The sequence below is a fragment of the Dendrobates tinctorius genome, unplaced genomic scaffold (genome assembly GCF_039654945.1).
Source record: "Dendrobates tinctorius isolate UK_male_01 unplaced genomic scaffold, ASM3965494v1 ptg000046l, whole genome shotgun sequence".
In the NCBI taxonomy this organism is placed as follows: Eukaryota; Metazoa; Chordata; class Amphibia; order Anura; family Dendrobatidae; genus Dendrobates; species Dendrobates tinctorius.
The window spans coordinates 45,570,381-45,593,811 of record NW_027361714.1 but is presented as its reverse complement, the minus strand read 5'-3'; the positions used below and the strand labels follow the sequence as shown (position 1 = coordinate 45,593,811).

General features: G+C 44.7%; 2 protein-coding genes across 2 annotated transcripts in view; one reads left to right on the top strand and one right to left on the bottom strand.

The window, feature by feature from the left end:
• The window catches only part of PDE7B (phosphodiesterase 7B), a 532,888-nt gene that overhangs the window by 255,602 nt on the left and 253,855 nt on the right, over nt 1-23,431 (bottom strand). The gene's annotated exons all lie outside the window — the stretch shown is intronic.
• LOC141089593 (uncharacterized) overlaps nt 1-23,431 on the top strand; it is a 128,588-nt gene that overhangs the window by 78,556 nt on the left and 26,601 nt on the right. The window contains exons 3-4 of the mRNA XM_073576107.1: nt 3,177-3,330; nt 3,433-3,859. Coding sequence (XP_073432208.1) covers nt 3,177-3,330; nt 3,433-3,859 — 581 coding nt within the window. The remainder of the gene's footprint in view (nt 1-3,176; nt 3,331-3,432; nt 3,860-23,431) is intronic.

Here is a 23,431-nt window from a genome sequence, read left to right as displayed (position 1 = left end):
GAGGGACGGGGCCTCGCCCGCCGCTAGAGCACGACCTGGTAAGGAGAACTTGTTTTTTTTTTTGTTTGTTTTTTTGTTGACAGTGGCGATCCGGGGGGGCCGGGGGCAGAGTGCAGGACATGGGGAAGAATGCTGGACATGGGGCAGAATGCTGGAGACTGGGGCAGAATGCTGGAGACTGGGGCAGAATGCTGGAGATTGGGGGCAGAATGCTGGAGATTGGGGGCAGAATGCTGGACATGGGGCAGAATGCTGGAGACTGGGGCAGAATGCTGGAGACTGGGGCAGAATGCTGGACATGGGGCAGAATACTGGAGACTGGGGCAGAATACTGGAGACTGGGGCAGAATACTGGAGACTGGGGCAGAATGCTGGACATGGGGCAGAATGCTGGACATGGGGCAGAATACTGGAGACAGGGGCAGAATACTGGACATGGGGCAGAATACTGGACATGGGGCAGAATGCTGGAGACTGAGGGCAGAATGCTGGAGACTGAGGGCAGAATGCTGGAGACTGAGGGCAGAATGCTGGAGACTGGGGCAGAATGCTGGAGACTGGGGCAGAATACTGGACATGGGGCAGAATGCTGGACATGGGGCAGAATACTGGAGACAGGGGCAGAATACTGGACATGGGGCAGAATGCTGGAGACTGAGGGCAGAATTCTGGAGACTGAAGGCAGAATGCTGGAGACTGGGGCAGAATGCTGGAGACTGGGGGCAGAATGTTGGAGACTGGGGGCAGAATGCTGGACGCTGGGGGCAGATTGCTGGATGCTGGGAGCAGAATGCGAGACACGGGGCATGATTGGAGACACTGGGCAGAATGGAGATATGGGGCATGATTGGAGACCTATGGGGCAGGGTTGGAGACAGATCGCACAGGATCATGGGGCAGGATGGATACGATGGCGATCATATGGGGAAGAATGGATTCTCATGAGGGCGGGATGGGAGAACATAAGGCTGAAGCCAGGAATGAGACACACGGGGTCAGGATGGGGGATATTATTACCATAGGGGCTAATTAAGGGATATTATTACTGCAGTGATGTATTTAATTTTTTGAGGATACTGTTTTAAATGGGGGGCTGTCCTGTTACTGTGCAGAGCGACACTATGTCGCCTTTTTTTCGTGTGGTGTAATGTAGAAGTTGGGAAAAAATAAGTAATGTGTTCTGCAAGCGGAGTCCTAGATAACTGTGTTATTTCCTGCAGAGACGAGTCCTGGCTGGAAGACGTGATGGCGATCTGTGCTGGATGAATGAAAAGCAAGGATGAAGGACTTCACCTAGAGACATCACTGGTGAGTTAGTGTATTACCTGTACACTGACACTATACATTGTGTACTATATACAGAGGTCCTGTGTATAATGTCACCAGTGATCACTGTGTTACCTGTACATTATATACAGAGCTCCAGTGTATAATGTCATTGATCACTATATTACCTGTACACAGACACTGCATACTAAATACAGATCTCCTGTGTATAATGCCACTTATGGTGATAGTATTTGTTTTTTTATTAATGATCAGTATTGTGGTAATATGTGGTCTGGGCATGGTGCGGTGGTATTTGTTCCTTGTATGTGGTATTATTCAGTCACTATATGGTGGTAATATGAGGTCTGGGCATGGTGCGGTGGTATTTGTCCCTTGTATGTGCTATTATTTGGTCACTTTGTGGTGGTAATATGTGGTCTGGTCATGGTGCAGTGGTATTTGTTCCTTGTATGTGATATTATTCGGTCACTGTGGTAGTAATATGTGGTCTGGTCCTGATGTGGCTGAATTTGTTCCTTGTATGTGGTATTATAGGTCACTATGTGGTGGTAATATGTGGTCTGGACATGGTGTAGAGGTATTTGTTCCTTGTATGTGATATTATTGGTCATTTTAAAAATTGAAAAATAAATAAAAATATACCTAAATTGTATTGCATATTTTAACAAATATTTAATAGGTTACAGAAGAGTAGAGCCCGGCCAAAAGTGTCTACCCTGTTATGGCGGCAGCTTAAAAAAATCTTTTGTCCAAAGCAAAAGCTGCCGGCTGTATGTGTGAAGGTGAGAAGTGAAGTTTTTCCAAGAGAGAGCGGTGGGACTGTGGACAGTTTGAGGGGTGGAGGCGGGGCTGGGTGGAACCTGGGCGGAATCTCAAGGGGGCCCCGAAAATTTTGCCAGTATGGGGCCCCGAAATTCCTAGTGGCAGCCCTGCGCATAGTACTCGTCCGTATTCCTAGCAAGTGTGACCCCAGCCTTAGGCCGGAGTCACACTGGCGAGGAATACGGGCGCGTGAGAGGCGCAAAAAACACGCATTACACACGGACAAATGATTTTCAATGGGGTCACTCGCACCAGGCGTTTTTTTCTCTTCCGTATCCTACGCTCTGTGCCAATCTCAGCATGCTGCGATTGTCAGCGTACTACGCCCATAGTACGCCAATGCAAGTCAATGGGTGTGCAAAAAATACGGATTACACACGGAACACACGTGTGACCTGCGAGCAATACGCAGGTCTTTTGGATGGTGACAGGAAATGGGCCAATCCATCATCAGGAAGCCTAGACATGCAAATGAGCTCAAAAACCGCTCCAGACATCCAGGAAGTACGCCTCCACGGAGTACAGCAGCAGCATGGCGTCCACATATATTAGCGTGGAGATGCTCATTGTGCTGGTGCAGGAGCGTCCCGAAATATGGGACCCACGCGATGCTAATTATGCGAACCGGACAAGAAAGGAGGCGTCATGGAGGCGCATCGGTCGCCAGATGTACCATGACTTTGGGGACAGACCACGTGATGAGCAGCATAAAATTCGTAAGTGCAACCATAAAAACATCATTAACCTTAGCGCACGCTTAAAAATGATTCTACAATCAGCACCCCCCTTCCTGGGCATGTAATTTTATTAGCCTCATGAGGCCGTTACATTTGGATGTGACACATGGCTTCACACAGCCATAATTAGGGGTTAGGCCACAAGCTCCTCATCCTCCTAGCCAATAAAATTATTAAGTGTAGCTAATGAGACCCTGTGTATCGGCCCAATTACATATGCCACCATGGGTAGAAAGCACACCCCAGAAGGCCCCATGCCTAGACTGCTGTTAGAAAATGTTACCTCTCAAATATGTGATTTTGACAATCTTTCCTGTCACATTGCAGTGGAAGATGTGATAAAACGCTGGCGAAGCATCAGGGACCAGTTCCGCCGGGAACGCCAGCAGCGGTCCAGGAGTGGGGATGCTGGGCATGTCAAGAGAAAATATATCTACTATGACCGGCTGAACTTCCTCGCCCCAATTCTGGATCTGAGACCGTAAGTACAAAGCTCACACCACATTACACAAATACATTACACAAATACTTTACAGGGACAAAAATATTGATGTATTTTTGCCTCTGTTCTATTTCATAACAGAACTCAATCCAACCTTACGGATCGAGGAACGGCCTCAGAGGCAGAGCCCATTATAGATCCTGTAGGGGATGAGGTGGCTGGCCCATCTTCTCCCCCTACAAGAAGGATGGCTGAAGATGAGGCATCACAAGACCACACAATGGCTGCCCTACACACCACACCACCAGGACGGTCTGCTGCTGCCACCTCACCCATCCTGGAAGAGCCGGGCAACTTGAGCAGCAGCCCAACTGCCCAGATCAGGTCCTCCCCACAGGCTGCTGTAGTATCACGGCGAACAAGAAGAAGGCGCCAGGTCACTCTTCAAGAGAGTAGGACCAATGTGGACACAGGGGTCCTAAATTATTTGTCCAGAGTAACAACAGATGATGGTGAGGAGGCCTATGCACATAGCCTCACCCTTTATCTCCGTACCCTTACCCGTGAGGTCAGGCTCCGTATTAGGGGATGTATTCAGATCCTGCTTGATGCAAGCACCCCCCCCCAATACCCCATATGAGGTTTTTGAATTTCTGGAGAGATGGCAGCTCTCACCACGAAATTTAATGCGCATGAGACCATCTACACAGATGCTTGCTCAAGCAGGGTCTGAACAGCCCCTAATATGTGGGCCAACACCTCAACCCCTTCCTCCCCCTACCCAACCGTCTATACCGCAGCACCAAATGTCTTCCTCAAGCCAACCCCACCAATATGGCCACTTGTACCCACCCAGTGTTGGAGGCTGGTCCCAACCTGGTTGGGGACGATCTGGCAATCTTGGTGGGTATGAGCCACGGGCCTACCAGAGCCAACAAGAAGCCCCTCACCATCATCAGTACTCTGGCCAGTATCCCCAACAGTCCCAGGAGGCTGGACAATTCCAGCATCATGGGCACCAGTATGGCCCCACACAGGGCGATGTTGGCCACAATGTCCAGCAGCACCCACAGGCTGTTGATCCACGTTCCCCTTCCCCAACATATGAGGATTTATGATTCTGATGGTTGGAGATGTCCAGTCATATGTAACTGGTGCTCCTAATCTAAATTTAAAAACAGGTGTTCTCCTTCACCAACATTTAGAACATAATGTAACATTCACATTTTTAAATAATGTTTTCCAAACATATGAAACAATCCATCATGACAGGCAACGCTACCTCATGCCTTTCAGACAGATATTACATCTGTGTAGAAAAGAGAATCTTTAAATGCGCTATGCTGTAAACTGAAAGGATGAAAATACACTACTCACTTGCAAACGCATAGGAAAGGCGTGCTCGCCTTAGTTAAGTAGTCACCTTTTTTGTTAGCAATGTCTAGGACAAAATTTCTAGGCGACAAGCATTCAGAATAACCCGCTTTCTCTATGTATTAACAAGTGAGTTTTGTATTTTCATCCTTTCCAGTACAGCATGCTTAAATATTGTCTGGTGTACAGACAGGTAATATCTGTGTGAAAGCTGTGAGGTAGCCTTGCCTGTCATGGTGGATTCTTTCTATGTTTGGCTAACATTATGTGGAAATGTGAGTGTTATCTCGTTGCCTTTATTTTGGTGATGGAGCTCACCTTTTGTTGGCAAATCTAGGTTAATGTAGTGATGCAGCAATGTTTTTTTGGCCTAATGTTTGAGGCTGTTTTGTTCCGTTATGTTCACTTTACAACAAGTTAAAGAAGGCACAAAGGGCCATTTTGGCCATTGCCAAATTTGTGTTATGGCAAAATTATGTTTGCCTTTAAGCGAAAAAAAAAGGACAAAACTAAATATTTGTCTACTCTACTTAACGTCTCTGTGTGATTTTTCACAATCCCTCACAACATACTAACAGACACCAACCAATGCACTGAAACACTCATAGAATCATAAAGGCTTGAGTAATATATATTTTGACACACTTAAAGCAACAAATTATAACATAGACACAGCATGCTCTTGCCAAGAAGTTGCCCCCTCAGGTGAGATAAAGTAATTAGTGAAGATATCACGCACTTTGAGGCCAGAGAGCGGTCTACGTTGAGGGTTGATAGGTGGTCTCACCCTGCGCACATTGTCCGGCCTACGCACAACACCATCAGAGGAGGAGTAATCATGTATCCTGGTGAAGTTATGCAGAACAACACAGGCTTTCACAACTTCATTCACATTTTGCTCACTCAACTGAATGGCAGACTGGAGTACTCGTCATTTGGCAGAAAGAATCCCAAAGGAACACTCCACCAGTCGCCTAGCACGTGATAGGCGCAAGTTAAAAATTCTGCGCCTGTGGTCAAGGTTGCGCCGGGGATATGGCCTCATGACATTGCGCGATAACTGAAAGGCCTCATCTGCCAAAAGGACATAAGGGACTGATTGTTCGGGGGAGCCTGGTAGCTGGCGTGGTGGGGGTAGATCCAACTGGTTGGTGCGTAGCCGCCGAGCCATTATGGAAGTATTGAAGACTCTAGAGTCTCCCGTCCTTCCATAGGCCCCAATGTCAACAATTATAAACTTGTATTGAGGGTCTACCAGAGCCAACAATACAACAGAAAAGTATTGTTTATAATTGAAGAATTGGGAGCCTGAGTTCGGCGGCTTACGCACCCTGATATGTTTGCCATCCAAGGCCCCAATACAATTTGGAAACTGGCAGTCCTCCTCAAACTCCCTTGATATCCTTAACCAGTCTTCCATCCTGGGCTCGGGCATGACCACTTGATGGAGTCTTGTCCAGATTTGTGCACATGTAGACCTCACTATGCCTGAAATGGTGGATTTTCCTATGAGAAACTCATGGTGGAGGGCGGCATAAGACAGGCCAGTGGCCAGGAAGCTGTAGAACAACAGAAATAGTAAAGTTTAGAATGGCTAAAGTAAAAAAAATCATTTACATGCCGACCAAACTTGTTAGGAAATGATAGAGAAGAACACACACATATTTGGTGGCACAATGCCTAAGTGATATGCTGGACATATTAGATGTAACATTCTGGTGTGTCAGGTGCTTCATATTTGGAGTAAGATGATGGCAATCAACTTTGTCCAAGAAGGGCAAAAAACATAATTTAGCACACACATTAGGAATAGAGAGAATGTGGTTGTGTAGTAAATACCGTATTGTGAGTAGAAGTCGCTCCTCTGCAGATATGGCTTTGCGCATCCTTGTATCCTGAAAGGTTGTCCCAGGGCGCACTGTCTCCAAGAGTCGATCAAATGTGGCAATGCTCATGCGACAGTACTGGTAAAATTTCTCCGGATGCTGCCGCAGAGAAGAATACAGGCGGTGAAAATGCTCTCTGGTGAGTCGTTGCCTCAAAAATGGATGGACCCACATGCGTCTCCTCCTCCGCGGATCCACCATCACAGGATATGGTTGCCCAAAGCGCCGTGACAAAAGCCAGGTAAAGAGAACCTGCTCAGTTGTATTGAATCGCAGACCCTATGCCATGCTGCACAAAGAACACCAACACACCTCGTGAAAGCAAGGTGAGAAATGTACAGAATGTAGGCATCCACCTGTTTCTGAGTGTCTAAATAGGGTGCAGGCTAATGATTTAAATTGTTTGCAGGCCTGAAAACCGTTAAATGTCCATTTTGCAAGGCCGCGAGAAAATCTCGCAATACGGATTGCATACGGATGCCACACGGATTACATACGGATGCACACATGCGCAAAATACGCGACCTCACCCTGCTTACGGATGACCTACGGAGCACTATTTAGTGGTCATTCATCCGTATTACGCAAGTAAACTACGGACCGTATTTTGCGCAGGTTAGTGTGACTCCAGCCTTACAGTGCAGATTTTGCTGCACTGCTTTGAGGGGGCTATGTAACATTGTCAGAGCCCCTGAGGTGCCAGAACAGCAGAAACCCCTGTAAGTGACCCCATTTTACAAATTACACCTCTCAATGAGTTCATCTAGGGGAGCAGTGATCATATTGACACCACAAATGGGTCACAGAATTTTATACCATTGGGCAGTGAAGAAAAAATAATTACATTTTTACCACAAAAAATTGTTTTAGCCTCAGATTTTACATTTTCACACTGGGAAATGGGTTAAAATGGTGCCAAAATGTGTCACATAATTTCTGCTGAACTTGGCATTACTCCATATGTGGCTGTACAGTACTGCTTAGCCACACAGTGAAACTCGGGAGGGACAGAGCGCTATTTGATTCTTGGAGAACAAACTTATTATAGAATAGTTTCCAGACTCCAAATAAAGAGCATCTAAATGCCAGAAAAGCAGAATCACTCCTCAAGTGACCCCTGTTTTGATATTACACCCCTTTGGGAATTTATCTAGAAGTGTAGTTATGATTTAGACTCCATAAGTGTTTTCCAGAAACAAGCAGCAGTGGATGTTGCTGAGTGAAAATTGCAAACTGCCGTTGTAGTGGCCAGTGCGCTGTAGTAACCAGTACATTGCAGTCACTAGTACGTTATGTCTGGAGACATGCACCCGTAAAATAGGTGGGCTCTCATCCCTACAGAAATGCCAAACATGTGGATGCTATATGTGGTTTAGGCACACTGGAGCTCAGAAGGGAGGGGGATATGAATTTGGGAGCACAGAATTTTCAAAATTTCTTTTTGGGGGTGAGGAGCCATTACACTTTTCCAGAGCCTTTTTACTACCAGTAAGGTGGAAGCCCCCTATGTTTCCATTAACAGATTACACACCTGAGCGAGGATTGCTTTTTTGTGTGGATTGAGTTGAAGCTTTTATTGGGAACATTTTACATAACGTTTGGGATCAAATTTAGCCGGTGCTGTACACTGACCACTTACTTTGGGGTTTCCATCTAAATCTCAGGGTGACGTGATTCAGGTGAAACCCCCAAGGGATTCATTCACTGTAATGAGGCAGCAGAGTTACGCTGGACTCCGTCTGGCCTCTGCTCAGCAGTGTCCTTTTCTTCAGAGGTGCACAAAACTGTCTGACCACGCTTTCATGTATGACTAAAAAGATGGTCACCGCCAGATCACAGGTCCTATGGCGTCCACAGTGCCTCCATCTGGGGTTCCGTCTGAATCATATATTTCAGACATTTACATGGAAACCCCGGTGTAAGCGCTCGGTGCAGAGCACAGGATATATGTGCACCGAACCTTACTGTGATCTTTGAGAGGCAGAAAGAAACCACTGGAGCCATAGGCAGAGGAGGACATGACTTGGGGATGGGTGGACCTTTACTCCTGCAGCTTTTTTGGTATAGTGGTGTAGATTGTAAGCATGAGGGATGTTGCTTTCAGAGTAAGAAGCACAGTATGTATGTGCCTGGTGGGTTACTGTGAGGAGGGGGGGTTATATAGAAGAGGAAATCTGTGTCTCTCCCTCTTTCTTACACAGGATGAACAGGAGGAAGCATGTCTGCAGTTTCAGGGAGTATAATACTGGGGTTATCACCTCACATTACAGATGATAGGAGCACATTCACCTCAGACATCATGTACTAGTGTAGTATCAGCTCCTACATTATGTATGGGATTAATATTACCTCAGCAATTCATGCAGCTGCCATGTCCCTCATGTGCATGCTGCATTTTCCTCACAGACTGTGAGACAACTTCTGTGTGACCTCCCTGCAGACATGTTTCATATACTACTCTGCATTCACCTCAGACATGGTGTAGTGTGTACTAGGGTAGTATCAGCGCCTACATCATACCTGGGATCAAGATTACCTCAGAAATTCATGTAGCTGCCATGTTCCCTCACTTATTGCAGAGGCAGCTTTTGTGGGTCCTCCCTACAGACATTTCTGATATACCACATTACTGCTGTATTATACAGAGTCTTCATGAGTTCTGTGTTTATGTATGATAGGACAGAGCAGGGACGCATACAGTGTCTGCCATTACTATGGTGGAGCTGAGCAGTCACATGTATTAGAGACACTAGTTAGAGGAGCAGTCGGGGGATGGTATATGTATGATGATGAAAGGCTGCACTTCATGTTTTAATAAAGGCGTGAATAATAATTAAAAAAAAAAAAAAAAGGGATCGGTGTATACCCACCAAGTGCTTATTTTATATTACTTAAGATGGCGGATAGCACAGGCCTGAGTGGATTACCTGGAGCCTGGTGGTTGGGGGGTCCATGAAGTTGGTTAGAAATTGGTCTAGGGGAACCATTGGGATATGGATTCCTCTTTTTGGACGTTAATATGGTTCTGGACCTGGTGAAAGGTGGAGGGGAGTTTCGGCAAGGGTTTGTCGGATCCCCAGGAAATTCAAGTGAACATTGGAACCCTTGTGGCTATGGTGCTCCCGAGCTAGTGGGGTAACGGCTGGGAGTAATTGTTGGTACATTTTATGTTTGGTAATCACCAGATTTGGGAGCTTCAAGGACTCCCCCCAGCGTGTTAATGTTATTTATGCTTTATGTTTATTTTAATGAGAACATGAATTAAAAATTTAAAAAAAGCAAAACAAAACAAAAAGTTATTTGTTTTCCTTTTAGTGGGTCCTTGAAGTTATTTATAAATTGATAAGTAGGGGTAACCATATTAAGTATGGACCTCTGGTTTGGGGGGGTGTTCATCACAGTATGACCACCCCTGGGTTTGGAAGGGTAACCATTTCAGGTATGGCACCCTGGTTTGAGGGGTAATCATCTCAGGTATGGCCCCCTGGTGTGGAGGGTAACCATCTCGTGTATGGCCCCCTGGTGTGGAGGGGGTAACCATCTCGGGTATGGCCCCCTGGTATGGAGGGGTGAACATCACGGTATGGCTCCCTGGTTTCCAGAAGCATTTATATTTTATAGGAGGGTAAAGTCCCTGGGGTCATGGCAATCATATTTTGCATGCCTACAGAATAAATTGGCTCCTCTGAGCCAGTAACAGCAGCTGGAGGGGAGAAGAGAACAAGGTAGGCATGCTTTTCAATACAATCTATAGCTTCAAGGACCCTCTCTCTTTTTTCATGTGACTTGAGAATGCAAAGGCATGGTTTTTGACTGTTTATATTGACCAAACCATGTTTCTTTCCATGTTTCTTTCAAGGTTGTTGTCTGGACAATGCAGTTATCTAGTGCATGAAACAGGGCCGGACTGGAACTAAAATTCAGCCCTGGCATTTGAAGTTACACAGGCTCACTAGTCACATGGTGACTATATAATATCTTTGTACACTTGTAGGTTACAAGAAGTGAGAGGAGATTAACACGACTATATAACATGTAGCCCAGTATTTCAGCTCAGTCCTATTTATTGCTTTTAGGTACAGTACTCCTCCCAAAGCTCTGTCCCCTTTTGTATGCACGGTGACAGAATTCCTGGCAGAACTGCTATCCATTGGGCAACCAGACCCCCCTGGTCATAGCTGCCCCTATCATACATCCCAACTTTTGAAGAAGGGAAAGATGGACAAAGACTGCGCTTGCCGCTGCAAATTTTAGGCCATGCCCGGCCACACCCATTTCACAACTAGTCACACCCATGTCCACGCCTAATCGCACCCATATAGCACTGCTGATCACACTGACTGGTACTGAGGGCACAGTGGCTGGCATTATGGGTACACTGACTGGCACTTAGGAAGAGAGAAAACAGAGAGAGAGAGAAAAAAGAAAAAAGAGAAAAAGAAAGGAGAGCGAGAGAGAAAGAAAGAACAGAGAGAGAAAGAAAGAGGAGAAAGAAAGAAAGAAAGAACAGAGAGAGACAGACAAAGAACAGAGAGAGAAAGAAAGAAGTAAAGAAAAGAAAGAACAGAGAGAAAGAAAGAGGAAAGAAAGAACAGAGAGAGAGAAAGAAAAAAGAAAGATTAGAGAGAAAAAGAAAGAACAGAGAGAGAAAGAAAATGAGGGAAAGACAGAACAGAGAATGAGAAAGAAAGAACAGAGAAAGAAAGAAAAAGAGAGAAAGAAATAAAGAAAGATTCTATAAAGATACTATAGCAGCCCGGCTCCCATTGTAGTGCCCACATGAGCCTCCCGATGCAGGACATATCGTGATCCATTCACATGGCCGGCATCCCCGATTCCAAGGCAATCCTGCTGTCTGCGCTGTCGGAGGAGGACACGGTGATGGATCTGAAGCATTCCTGGTTCTGTCACAATCTCCTCAAAAAATTATCTCATTTCCGGTCAGCTTCCAGCACATAACTTCAGGTGGAACGTCATGTGTGTGTTTTAAAATGCTCCTCGGGGCTCCGCCATGTACTCCTGTGTCCGTGGGAAAAGCCCGCTTTGTATGCTTCGTACACACTTGGCTCTGCTCCGTACATATATGGCTCCGCTCCGTACATTCCGTACACAAACGGCTCCGCTCCGTATACCCCATACACACATGGCTCCGATCCGTACATCCCGTACACATATGACTCCACCTCGTACACACGCGACTCCGCTCTGTACACAAAGTACACACATGGCTCTGCTCTGTACACCTTATACAAACACGTCTCCACTTCATACACCTCGTACACACGGCTCCGCTCCATACACCTCGTACCCACACGGCTCTGCTCCGTACACCTCGTACACACACGGCTCCGCTCCGTACACCTCGTACACACACGGCTCCGCTCCGTACACCTCGTACACACACGACTCCACTCCGTACACCTTGTACACACACGGCTCCGCTCCGTACACCTCGTACCCACACGGCTCCGCTCCGTACACCTCGTACACACACGGCTCCGCTCCGTACACCTCGTACACACACGGCTCCGCTCCGTACACTTCGTACACACACGGCTCCACTCCGTACACCTCATACACAAACAGCTCTACTACATCTACCCTGTAAACCCCTCCTGACCCCACACATACATACTTACCTCATCCAGCACCATGACAACAGCACAGCAGAGTCTTGCAGACACCAAGAGGCAAGGCTGAGTGCACAGGACCTGTGATGAGGTCACAGGAGGGGCGGAGTCAGGGGTCACATGATCAGGGGTCTGGACAAAGGCTCCTGATTATGTGACCCCTGACTCCTCCCCTCCTGTGACCTCATCACAGGTCCTGTGAACAGAGAAGAGAGCAGGCAAGCGACAGTGTGAGTGGCTGCGGGGGGGAGGTCTCATGCTACGGCGAGGATGGGGTGCGTGGGGGGGCGTGGCGGCTTATCTCCCTGCAGTGCGGGAGGGTTGGAAACTATAACCGCCGTGCCCGCAGAGGGCCGGCAGCAGGAGCAACAGTCAGGCCAGTGGCCGCATCAGCTGGAAAGCGGCCAGATGATCGGGTGCTGCTGCCCGCGGCCCACATGACAGCGGCCCAGCGGGAAAATGCCCGGTTGGTTATTTAACCAATGCGGGCCTGGCATGAAACTGAAGAGCAATGTACCTAATCTGTGTGCCCTTGAGTCAGTGGGAGTGACTAAGGGTAAAGTAATCAAGTGCATTAACATGAAGGGCAATATGCCTATTCCTGATGCCCTTGAGTCAATGGGAGCGGCTAAGGGTATAATCAAGTGCATTAACACAAAGGGCAGTGTGCCTACTCCCGGTGCCCTTGAGCCAGTGGGAGCGGCTAAGGGTAAAGTAATCAAGTGCATTAACATGAAGGGCAATATGCTTATTCCCAATGCCTTTGACCCAGTTGGAGAGGTCAACAGTAAATGTTATCAAGTGCATGAAAAACAATTAACAATGGCGTGGCAGGGTTATTAATAATGCCTTTGTAGACTTTTTCTGCTTTAGTTTTATTTAAATTACTACTTCCAGATATTCTGAACGTTATTTTATGGTCGGTTATAATGTCGGTTATAATGTTGATGTTATATTGTGTATAGTTTTTAATTACTCCCTATTTATAATATCTTTCTATTGATATGTTCATCACTTTTCGGGTAGTGATAGTAAGTGGGTTTAAGAAATTTTACTGCACAGCTACTGTAAATAATGGTGGTTTCTAGAACTAAAATCTGTGAATTGGTGAATTATAGAGCTGGCTACAATGCATGCGGTATAATAGTTTTTTGAGGCATGACAGATGTCATTATACAGGTATTCAGATTGTAGCTACGACATGAAGGCTGGGTTCACACGTAGCGGAACTCTCGCGGAAATTATCGCGAGAGTTCTGGAATTCCATTCCGCGGGAAAATCGCATTTTAAATTCCTGCAATTTTCCCGCAGAAAAACTAGCATTTTGCAAGCGTAATTAGCTTGCAGAATTGCTAGTGTTTTCCTAGCGATCTCGTCAAACATAGTGTTTGACGAGTGTGACCAACTTTTTACTATTCAGGCCGCCTATGCGGCATCAATAGTAAAAGATAAAATGTAAATAATAATAATGATAAAAAAAAAAATTGTAATTCTCACCTTCCGACGTCCCGCGCAGCCTTCCCGCCTCACTCCACGCTCCAGGTCCCAGTAATCCTTTGCGACAATTACCGCGATGACGTCCGTTCTCGCGGGATTGCGACGTCTCGTGGTCATTCGCGACGACGTCACGCGAATGACTGCGAGATTTCACGATCCCACAAGAACGGACATCATCGCTCGAAAGGCTTACTGGGACCGGGAGCGTGGAGAGAGGCGGGAAGGCTGCGCGGGACGTCGGAAGGTGAGAATAGCAATATTTTTTATTTTAAATTCTTTTACAGGGATATAGTACCCAAAGCCCGGAGGACAGTCTCCTCTCCTCCGGACCGTGGGTACCATCCGCAAATGTTCTGCTTACTTTTCGCATGGTGTGCACAGCCACATGCAGAAAGTAAGCAGAACAATGCATTCCTATGGGTGCGGGATCGCCGCAATTCCGCGAAATTAATGAGCATGCTGCGTTTTTTACCGCGAAGCAATTCCGTCGCGGTAAAAACCGCAAGATTAGCACAGTGTTGCGGAATCCCATAGGAATGCATGGGATGCTTATTTTTTGCGTTTTCGCGGCAAAATCGTGCGGTTAAAACCGCCGCGGAAACACAAAAAAAGCCACGTGTGAACTCAGCCTAATTATGGTTTACTTTCCACATTCCCCATTATGGGATCCTCATTGCAGGATGTTATTTTGCTGTAGTTACCGTATTATCGATCATAACTTGGTAGCATGGCATTGATAAAATTAATCTGTCGGAGCTCTGGAATTTTATTTTTTATTTTTTATTGCTTGTGCGCACAGTCTTTCCATAGCATGTACAAATGGTTGATGGCTTTATTAGGCATGGTAGATGGGGGTCGAGTCTATTTAAGGTGTCAAATGGCCTCTCTCGTGGCGGTTTAGGAGTCAGGTTGCAGACAAGTTAAGGTGGACTCATTTTAACTAATAGAGGATGTAAAACCTCATGGTGGTGAACAGGCTCGGCTTTGGTGGCCAGCCTCAAGGACGTTGTAATGGTAATGTCAATCAGGGGCGGGCACAGTGATTAAGCACAGGAGTGAGGATAATAGGGTCATTGGTGCCCTGAAAGTTTACTGGCTCTGCTTGAATGGCAAGCCAGTGCGTGCCACTCCTTTATGGCTGTCTGTCCTGCTTCTGTATGTCAGACAGCTGGGGATATCACAGTACTTGTGAATCCCAATGTACTAGCACTTCACCTGACTCCTACTGTGATTGTTTTAATCCTGTGATTTAAATAAAGCTGTGGCCATTTTGACAACCAAAATAATGTGTTGTGTATTTATTCTAGTGCCTAGGTTTACTATAGTTATGGTGGTTTTAAGATGGAGTGGGGGTCCGTCCCATATCCATAAGTCATGAAAAAATCAACAGCAGGTGAAGTATTGATTTTATTTTTTATGCCGTTCCTCGTGCGGTATAAGTGATTGGGTGACTTTACTCTTCGCTGCTGTCACACACCAAAAGATGTTTTTATTGCAAAAACAAGCTTTTGCATCACCATATTTTGAAAGCTATAATTTTTCCATATCTTGGCCGACAGTCAAGTGAGGGCTTGTTTTTTTGCGAACTGAGCTGACATTTTTATTGATTCAATTTTCAAGAACATGACATTTTTTGATTGCTTTCTATTCTGATTTTTGGGAGACGAAATGATCAAACACCAGTAATTCAGGAATTGTTTTTAGGGTTTTTTTTATTGCCGCTCCACCTATGGTAAAATTGATAAGGCAGTTTTATTCTTTGGGTCAGTACAATTACAGTGATACCATATTTATATCTTTTTCTATGTTTTGCCACTTTTTCACAATAAAAACTACTATATAGAAAAAATAATTGTTTTTGCATTGCTTTATTCTGAGAGCTATAACTTTTTTATTTTTCCGATGTTGGAGCTGTGTAAGAAGATGAGCAAGAACAGAGTCAGCAGTTCTCTATGCACTTTAGGGCCGGAACTATCAGGACTGTCACCACTGTTGCCGGGGGACGATTTATCCAAGTGGATAGGATCTTTGCACTGAACAGTAGGGGGCGTGGGGCAGATAAAAGGGGCTGAGCGCGGGAACAGGAGTGATTTGGTGAGAAGGCGAACGCCACATGCTCTAGTCCCTGCAGATTGACTTACCATCGGAGCGCGTCCTGACTGAGCTGGCCCTGGATGTTCCCGTACCGGTCTGATCCTTATCGCTTGCAGTGAAAGATAATTTTACTCGCTCTGATCATAGCGAGCCCATTAGAGGTTCGCACAATGCTATGTCCTGCGAGCCTGCATGCTGCTCGTGTTCTGCGACATCCCAGAGGAATCAACAAAAGAGACCACATACCAACGTACTCAAGCCAAGCAAGCCCGGATACATCTGCATGGTTGGGAGACAGTGCATTTCGTTCCTTCGCAACAGAGCCATTGTCCATGGACTACGAAGCCGGTGGGAGATATTCCAACCTCTCCCCAACAAGAATTTCAAGTGACAAGTTACCTCTTTCATGCATCCCTTCCCCAAATATTGTGTTTTTGTGCAAATTCTGTTGTTGCGCTAAGTGTTCCTGTGCCATTTTGTTGTTGATTTCATCTCCCTGTGCGGAGTATCCCTTGTATGTCAATAACCTGTTTAACCCCTTCATTACCAAGGGTGGTTTGCACGTTAACTCCCGGGCCAATTTTTACAATTCTGACCACTGTCCCTTTATGAGGTAATAACTCTGGAACGCTTCCATGGATCCCGGTGATTCTGACATTGTTTTCTCGTGACATATTCTACTTCATGTTAGTGGTAAAATTTCATTCATATAACTTGCGTTTATTTGTGAAAAAAATGGAAATTTGGTGAAAATTTCACAATTTTCTAAATTTGAATTTTTATGCCCTTAAATCACAGAGATATGGCACTCAAAAAACTTTATAGATACTATTTCCCACATGTTTACTTTACATCAGCACAATTTGGGAACCAAAATTTTTTTTGTTAGGAAGTTATAAGGGTTAAAAGTTGACCAGCGATTTCTAATTTTTACAACACCATTTTATTTTTAGGGACCACATCACATTTGAAGCCACTTTGAGGGGTCTATATGATAGAAAATACCAAAAAGTGACACCATTCTAAAAACTGCACCCCTTAGGTGCTCAAAACCACATACAAGAAGTTTATTAACCCTTCAGGTGCTTCACAGGAATTTTTTAAATGTTTAAAAAAAATGAACATTTAACTTTTTTCACAAAAAAAATTACTTCAGGTTCAATTTTTTTATTTTACCAAGGGTAACAGGAGAAATTGGACTGCAAAAGTTATTGTGCAATTTGTCCTGAGTATGCTGATACCTGATATGTGGGGGGAACCACTGTTTTGGGCATATGGCAGAGCTCGGAAGGGAAGGAGCGCCGTTCGACTTTTTCACTGAAAAATTGGCTGGAATTCAGATTGGACGCCATGCCACGTTTGGAGAGTCCTTGATGTGCCTAAACAATGGAAACCCCCCACAAGTGACCCCATTTTGGAAACTAGACCCCCCAAGGAACTTATCTAGATATGTGGTGGGCACTTTGAACCCCCAAGGTCTTCACAGAAGTTTATAACGTACAGCCGTACAATTAAAAAAATCATATTTTTTCCACAAAAATGATCTTTTCACCCCCAATTTTTATTTTCCCAAGAGTAACAGGCCCCCAAAAGTTATTGTGCAATTTGTCCTGAGTACGCTGATACCCCATATATGGGGGTAAACCACTATTTGGGCACATGGCAGAGCTTGGAAGGGAAGCAGCGCCATTTAACTTTTTTGGCTGAAATTGAGATAGGACACCATGTCGCGTTTGGAAAGCCCCTGATGTGCCAAAACAGTGGAAATCCCCCAATTCTAACTCCAAACCTAGTCCTAACCCTAGTCCTAACCCTAGCCCTGACCCTAGCCCTAACCCTAGCCCTAACCCTAACCTTAGCCCTAATGGGAAAATGGAAACAAATAAAAAAAAATGTATTTTATTATTTTTCCCTAACTAAGGGGGTGATAACGGGGGGGGGGGGTTGATTTACTATTTATGGCTGGTTTTTATTCTTGGCAGCTGTCATACGTTAAAAGACGTTTTTTATTGTAAAAATAGGTTATGCATCACCACATTTTGAGAGCTATAATTTTTCCATATTTTGACCCACCGAGTCATGTGAGGTCTTATTTTTTGCGGGACGAGTTGACATTTTTAATGGTACCATTTTCGGGCACGTGAAATTTTTTGATCGCTTTTTATTCCGATTTTTGGGACGCAGAATGTATAAAAACCAGCGTTTCATGAATTTCTTTTGGGGGGTGCGTTTACACCGTTCCGCGTGCGGTAAAATTGATAAAGTGGTTTTATTCTTTGGGTCAGTATGGTTACAGCGATACCTCATTTATGTCATTTTTTTTATGTTGTGACGGTTTTATGCAATGAAAACAATTTCTATATAAAAAATAATTATTTTTGCATCGCTTTATTCTGAGAGCTATAACTTTTTTATTTTTTTGCTGATGACACTGTGTTGTGGCTCATTTTTTGCGGGACAAGATGACCTTTTCAGCGGTACCATGGATATTTATATGCGTCTTTTTGATCGCGCGTTATTGCACTTTTTGTTCGGCGGTATGATAATAAATCATTATTTTTTGCTTCGTTTTTTATTTTTATTTCGCTAAAGGGGTTAACTAATGGGACAGTTTTATAGGGTGGGTCATTACGGATGCAGCGATACCAAATATGTGTACTTTTATTATTTTTTGTTTTTTTATTTTCAAAAAATGAATTTATTAGGGAATATTTTTTTTTTACTTTATTATAATGTCCCATGGGGGACATCACTGTCCTGTGACAGATCGCTGATCTGTCACATCACAGATCACTGTGACAGATCAGCGATCTGTCACAGGCACTGCTGCAGGCTTCCTCATGCCTGCGCTCTGCGGGCAGTGAGGAAGCCAGCTCCCCGAAGGTCCCCGTCGCCATATTGGATCCGGGGACCTGCAGGGAAGGCGACCCCCGCAGCGGCGCTGCACATCGCGCTGCTATGGGGGTCACAGGTAAGCACGGAGGGAGCCCCCTCCCTGCCGATGCTTCCTTTAATCCCCGGTACACTGCGATCATGTTTGATCGCGGTGTGCCAGGGGTTAACGTGTCGGGGCGGTCCGTGACCGCCCCTGACACAGTGTGCCTGGTGTCAGCTGTGATAGTCAGCTGACACCCGGCCGCGATCAGCTGCGCTCCCCCCGTGAGCGCCGCTGATCGCATTAGACGTACTATTCCGTCCTTGGGACTTAGATCCCAGGTCACATGGACGGAATAGTACGTCCAATGTAGGAAAGGGGTTAAAGTAAACACTGTTAACCCCTTCTCTGCCTCCTGCTCTTCACTGCATCCAACGAACTTCACTTCCAGTACCTTTACAGCTGTATGACAGCTTGTTTTTTTTGAGGAGAAGGCGTTTTGCTACCGTTTTTATTTTGATTTGACTTTTTGATTGAGATTTATTCTACTTTTTGTTTGGCAGCAAGATGAAAAACCAAAGGTTTGTACGGCTTTTTTTTTTTACGGTGTGCACTGAAGGAGTTAACATGTGTGACTGTTTTATAGGTCAACTCCTTCCTAATGCAGGGATACCAAATATGTGTACTTTTTTTGTTTTTACATAAATATATGTAATAATTGGTTTAATATTTTTCTTCTTTTTTATTTTGTTTTGTGATTTTTTTTGATAGTTTTAAAACATTTTTTTTACTGTTTACTTTTTGCTTCTCTGATCACTAGTCTCATACAATGCAATGCACATGTATACACAGGCAGATCGCTGTTACACAGGCAGATCGCTTGTTAGGCCAGGGTCAGACTTGCGAGAAACTAGGATGAGTCTCGCACGTCAATACCCGACACTGCTGCCGGCACTCGGATTGGAGTGTGTGGCTGCATGTATTTCTATGCAGCTGAATGCTCCGATCCGAATGCCGGCAGCAGTGCCGGGTATTGACGTGCGAGACTCGTCCGAGTTTCTCGCAAGTCTTACCTTTGCCTTAGATTCAGCTACTGGCTGAGTCTAAAGAGCCACTGTAGCAAGCACACCCAGAAGTCATCACGAGACCTCAGGCTGCCGGGACTACACAGGATCGCCCGTGATGTGATCAGAGCTCATCACGGGGGCGTCGGAGAGATGAGTATAGCTGTGGTCTCCCTCTGCTATCTTCTAAAGGTCGCGTTTGCAGGATCTGGAAGATAACTAAGGGTAAGGCCTCTTTCACACTTCAGCCTTTTTGTTTCAGTCAAAATCCGTCGTTTTGTGAAAAAAAGCTGATCCAGTAAATTTGCCCTCTGGATCCGTTTTTTTCTCATAGACTTATATTAGGGACGGATTGTGACGTCCGTTTCATCTGTCATTTGACGGATCCGTCATAAATTCTTTGTCCGTTGGCCGGAGACAACGGACAAAGTAATGTTTTTGTGTACGTTGAAAAGTCGGACAGCGACGGATCCAGCGCCGTCCGTCCTTGGCTATAATGGAAGCCTATGGGCGCAGGATCTGTCGCTGTTTATCAAAAGACGGAATCCGTCGCTGGATTCCGTTTATTAAAACTGAGCATGCCCGGAACAATTTCTCTTCATTTAATTTAACCCCCACAGCCTTTCTGGCACATAAAAATTCTCTCTCCCTCTCTCTCTCCTCCAGAATTCTGTCCCTTTAAAATTCCACCAACTGCTGCTTCGACGGATCTGTCAAAAAACGGATCCGGTGCATCGGTTTTTTACAATCTGCACAGGATCCATTTATTCAACACTTTGACAGACTGTGACTGATTCTAAAAGACTGAAGTGTGAAAGAGGCCTTAACATAATTGAAACCTGATCCAATTAGGTCCCGATGATGTCACCTTTCAGAGCTACCGCTCTGCACAAGAATCGCAGCACTTGCAGGACCCTGGGGGTCCTGAGCGCTGTGAGACCACCAACCGCTCATAAATGTCAGCACTACAATAAAAACAATAAGAAGTAAATGTGCAAAAACCCGAAATTTGTTTTGTAGAAAGCTACATTTTCTGAGTAGCTCAATTTAAAGAAAAACAACAGGAAAATCTGTTTCCGTCTGTATTTAAATTTTTTGGCATTTTGCTACTTGTTTTGCCTGGAATGTCTTGTGTCATATGTCTAAATTGCTGTATTTTACAACTCCATTGATGTAAATCTATTGCAGACGTGATTTTTTTTATACACGAACAACAAAAAGTATGTGGGCAAAACTGTTTTCTAATTCCTGCATTTTATTATTATTTATTAAGTAAATTTTCGTATTACGGGACATGAAAAGTACATATAAACATACTAGGAAAGTTTAGGAAAACATTTGCTTTGGTGCAGCAGTAATATAGCTGACATAAGAAACACATTTAAATGAAACCACATTCCTGGAAATATTTGGAGAAATAATCTCCTTCAATCATGCTCCATTAACTGTAATTTGGCCCATTGGGAATTCAATGTTTACCACAAGGAGTCACGGTTATCAGCCTATTTGACCTCTTGTATAATTTAATGAAACTATAAATATTGGTTTAATAATGTTTATTCTAAACTTCAAGTCAAGCATTCCAAGGTTTGGTTTCCTCTGCTACGATACACCTTACATAATCACTCTGTTCTCCACAGTTGTAGTAATGTTGAACACCATCATATCATATTATATTGAACGTGATTAGTGGGAGTCAAATTATGAGTTATATTGGTGGAGAGTGAAAATGTGAAAATCTGAACGATCATGTCAGGGAGGTCAAGAATAGTAAATTGAATGCCTACTGTTGATGGTGCTCTACCTTAGGCCGGCGTCACACTAGCGATGAATACGGATGAGTACTATGCGATAAAACATCGCATAGCACTCGGACCAGTATTAATCTATGGGGCAGCTCACATAAATGTTATTTTTCTCAGCCGTTTTCAGCATCCGAGTGAAATCACAGCATGCTGCAAATGTCTCTGACACTCGGCCAAGTCTCGGCTTACTCATACCCATGTAAGTCTATGGGTGCGAGTGACACAGTGCACATCACTCGGATATCATCCGAGTGCTATGCGATATACGATGACCCCTGGAAATGGAGGAGATGGAGAAATTACTTTCTTCGCCTCTTCCGCAGAAGTGCTCCGACCCTCTCTGTGCGAGAGGCTCGGAGTACAGACGCATGAGAGTCGGCTCCCACTCGCAGCAGAGCAGGACCCGAGCGTCATTAGCATATCGCATCCGATGTTCTCGCATTGGATGCCATACGCTAGTGTGGCCCCGGCCTTACTTCTATAGTGGTCATATATGAGTGGCCAGCAGCGCCAAATTTGTTTCAAGGTCAAATTGAAGCTCATTTTCAATAATCAGTCTATAAAATTACATACTACAGATAATATCTTAGTTTTGTTTGCCAATAAGCTTCATAATATTAAATACAAATTCTTTAAAAAAACTAGCTTGGCTCATGCAAAATTTTCGCACATTGGTCGTCGGGGGCGCAGGCAATTTCAGAAAAAGCAAGCTGGTCAAATGTAAATGTATTTCATGAGCTGATGAACACAGACAGGTGTTTATATATGTAGATTTGGTAATGCAATAAATTGTTTTGATAAGTAGAGGTCAAAAAATGTTTTCCGGTTGAGGTGCCACCTGCAGGTCATTGTGTCTTTCTGCAGGTTTATGAAAATGAATGTTTAAACTATATTTAGTAATAAAATCATGAATGTGTGGTTTGTTTGGCTGATTTCTTGCGGAAGGGAGCAAGATTACCTTTCAAATGGTGTATCATGTGTGTGTGGGGCAAAGTAATCCCCGAAAAAGCAGTGCATGTATACAAATGTGTTGGTAGTGTGCTTTGGGGTACTGTGGTGCAACCTGCAGGTAATTTTTCCTTACTGCAGGTTTATGAAAATTAATGTTTAAACTGTATTTTGTGATCAAGTAGTGAATGTGTGATTTGTTTGGGTATTTTCTTGCTGAAGGGTTCAATTTTACCTTTCAAATGATGTATCATTTGTGTGTGTAGATGCAGTATGAACAGGGCTAAAAAGGAATCACCGAAAAACAGTGTTTAGAAATAATAGAATAGATGGCTGGATTGGTGGCTAGGCTACCTGTTAAAGAGGTTGCCCACTTTCTAAAGTTACCAAATTTCCATAGACTATTGTGCTTTGGTGCAGAAAATGTTAATCACCTTAATCCTTGCAGCAGTAGTTCCCCATTGATACAGCACATAAATACTGGATGCTTCTGTATTTACAGTTATCAAGATGTTAATATTCCCATGATTTAGCCATGTGACCAATTCTGCCTTATCTTTAGCACAGAAGGGGACAAACCGAGGAAGGCGGTGATATAGATAAATAATGTGATCACAGACATCTTGAGAGCAATGAAAAAGGAGACCACCACTGTATCTTGCATTTATATAATGTACCCCTGGGCAATAAGGGGTCTGAAATTGAACCTGCCAGCAGGATTTAGCCCTCTTGTAATGCCTGTGTTTCTGACCATTGCCCCTCTTTCCCATCGGAGACACAGACTTACTCACAGCTGCAGCCGCCATTCCTCACTTCATGCTTTGGCTGTTAATGCTCTGGGTGCTTGCACTGCATGCAGATCCCCTGTGCTTAGGGCGCGTGTGGTCCCGTCCTCTTGAAGGGACAGCATGCTCATTGCTATGTCAGCCGGTCCAACCGCACCTGGTATTACTCATCTCTATGTCAG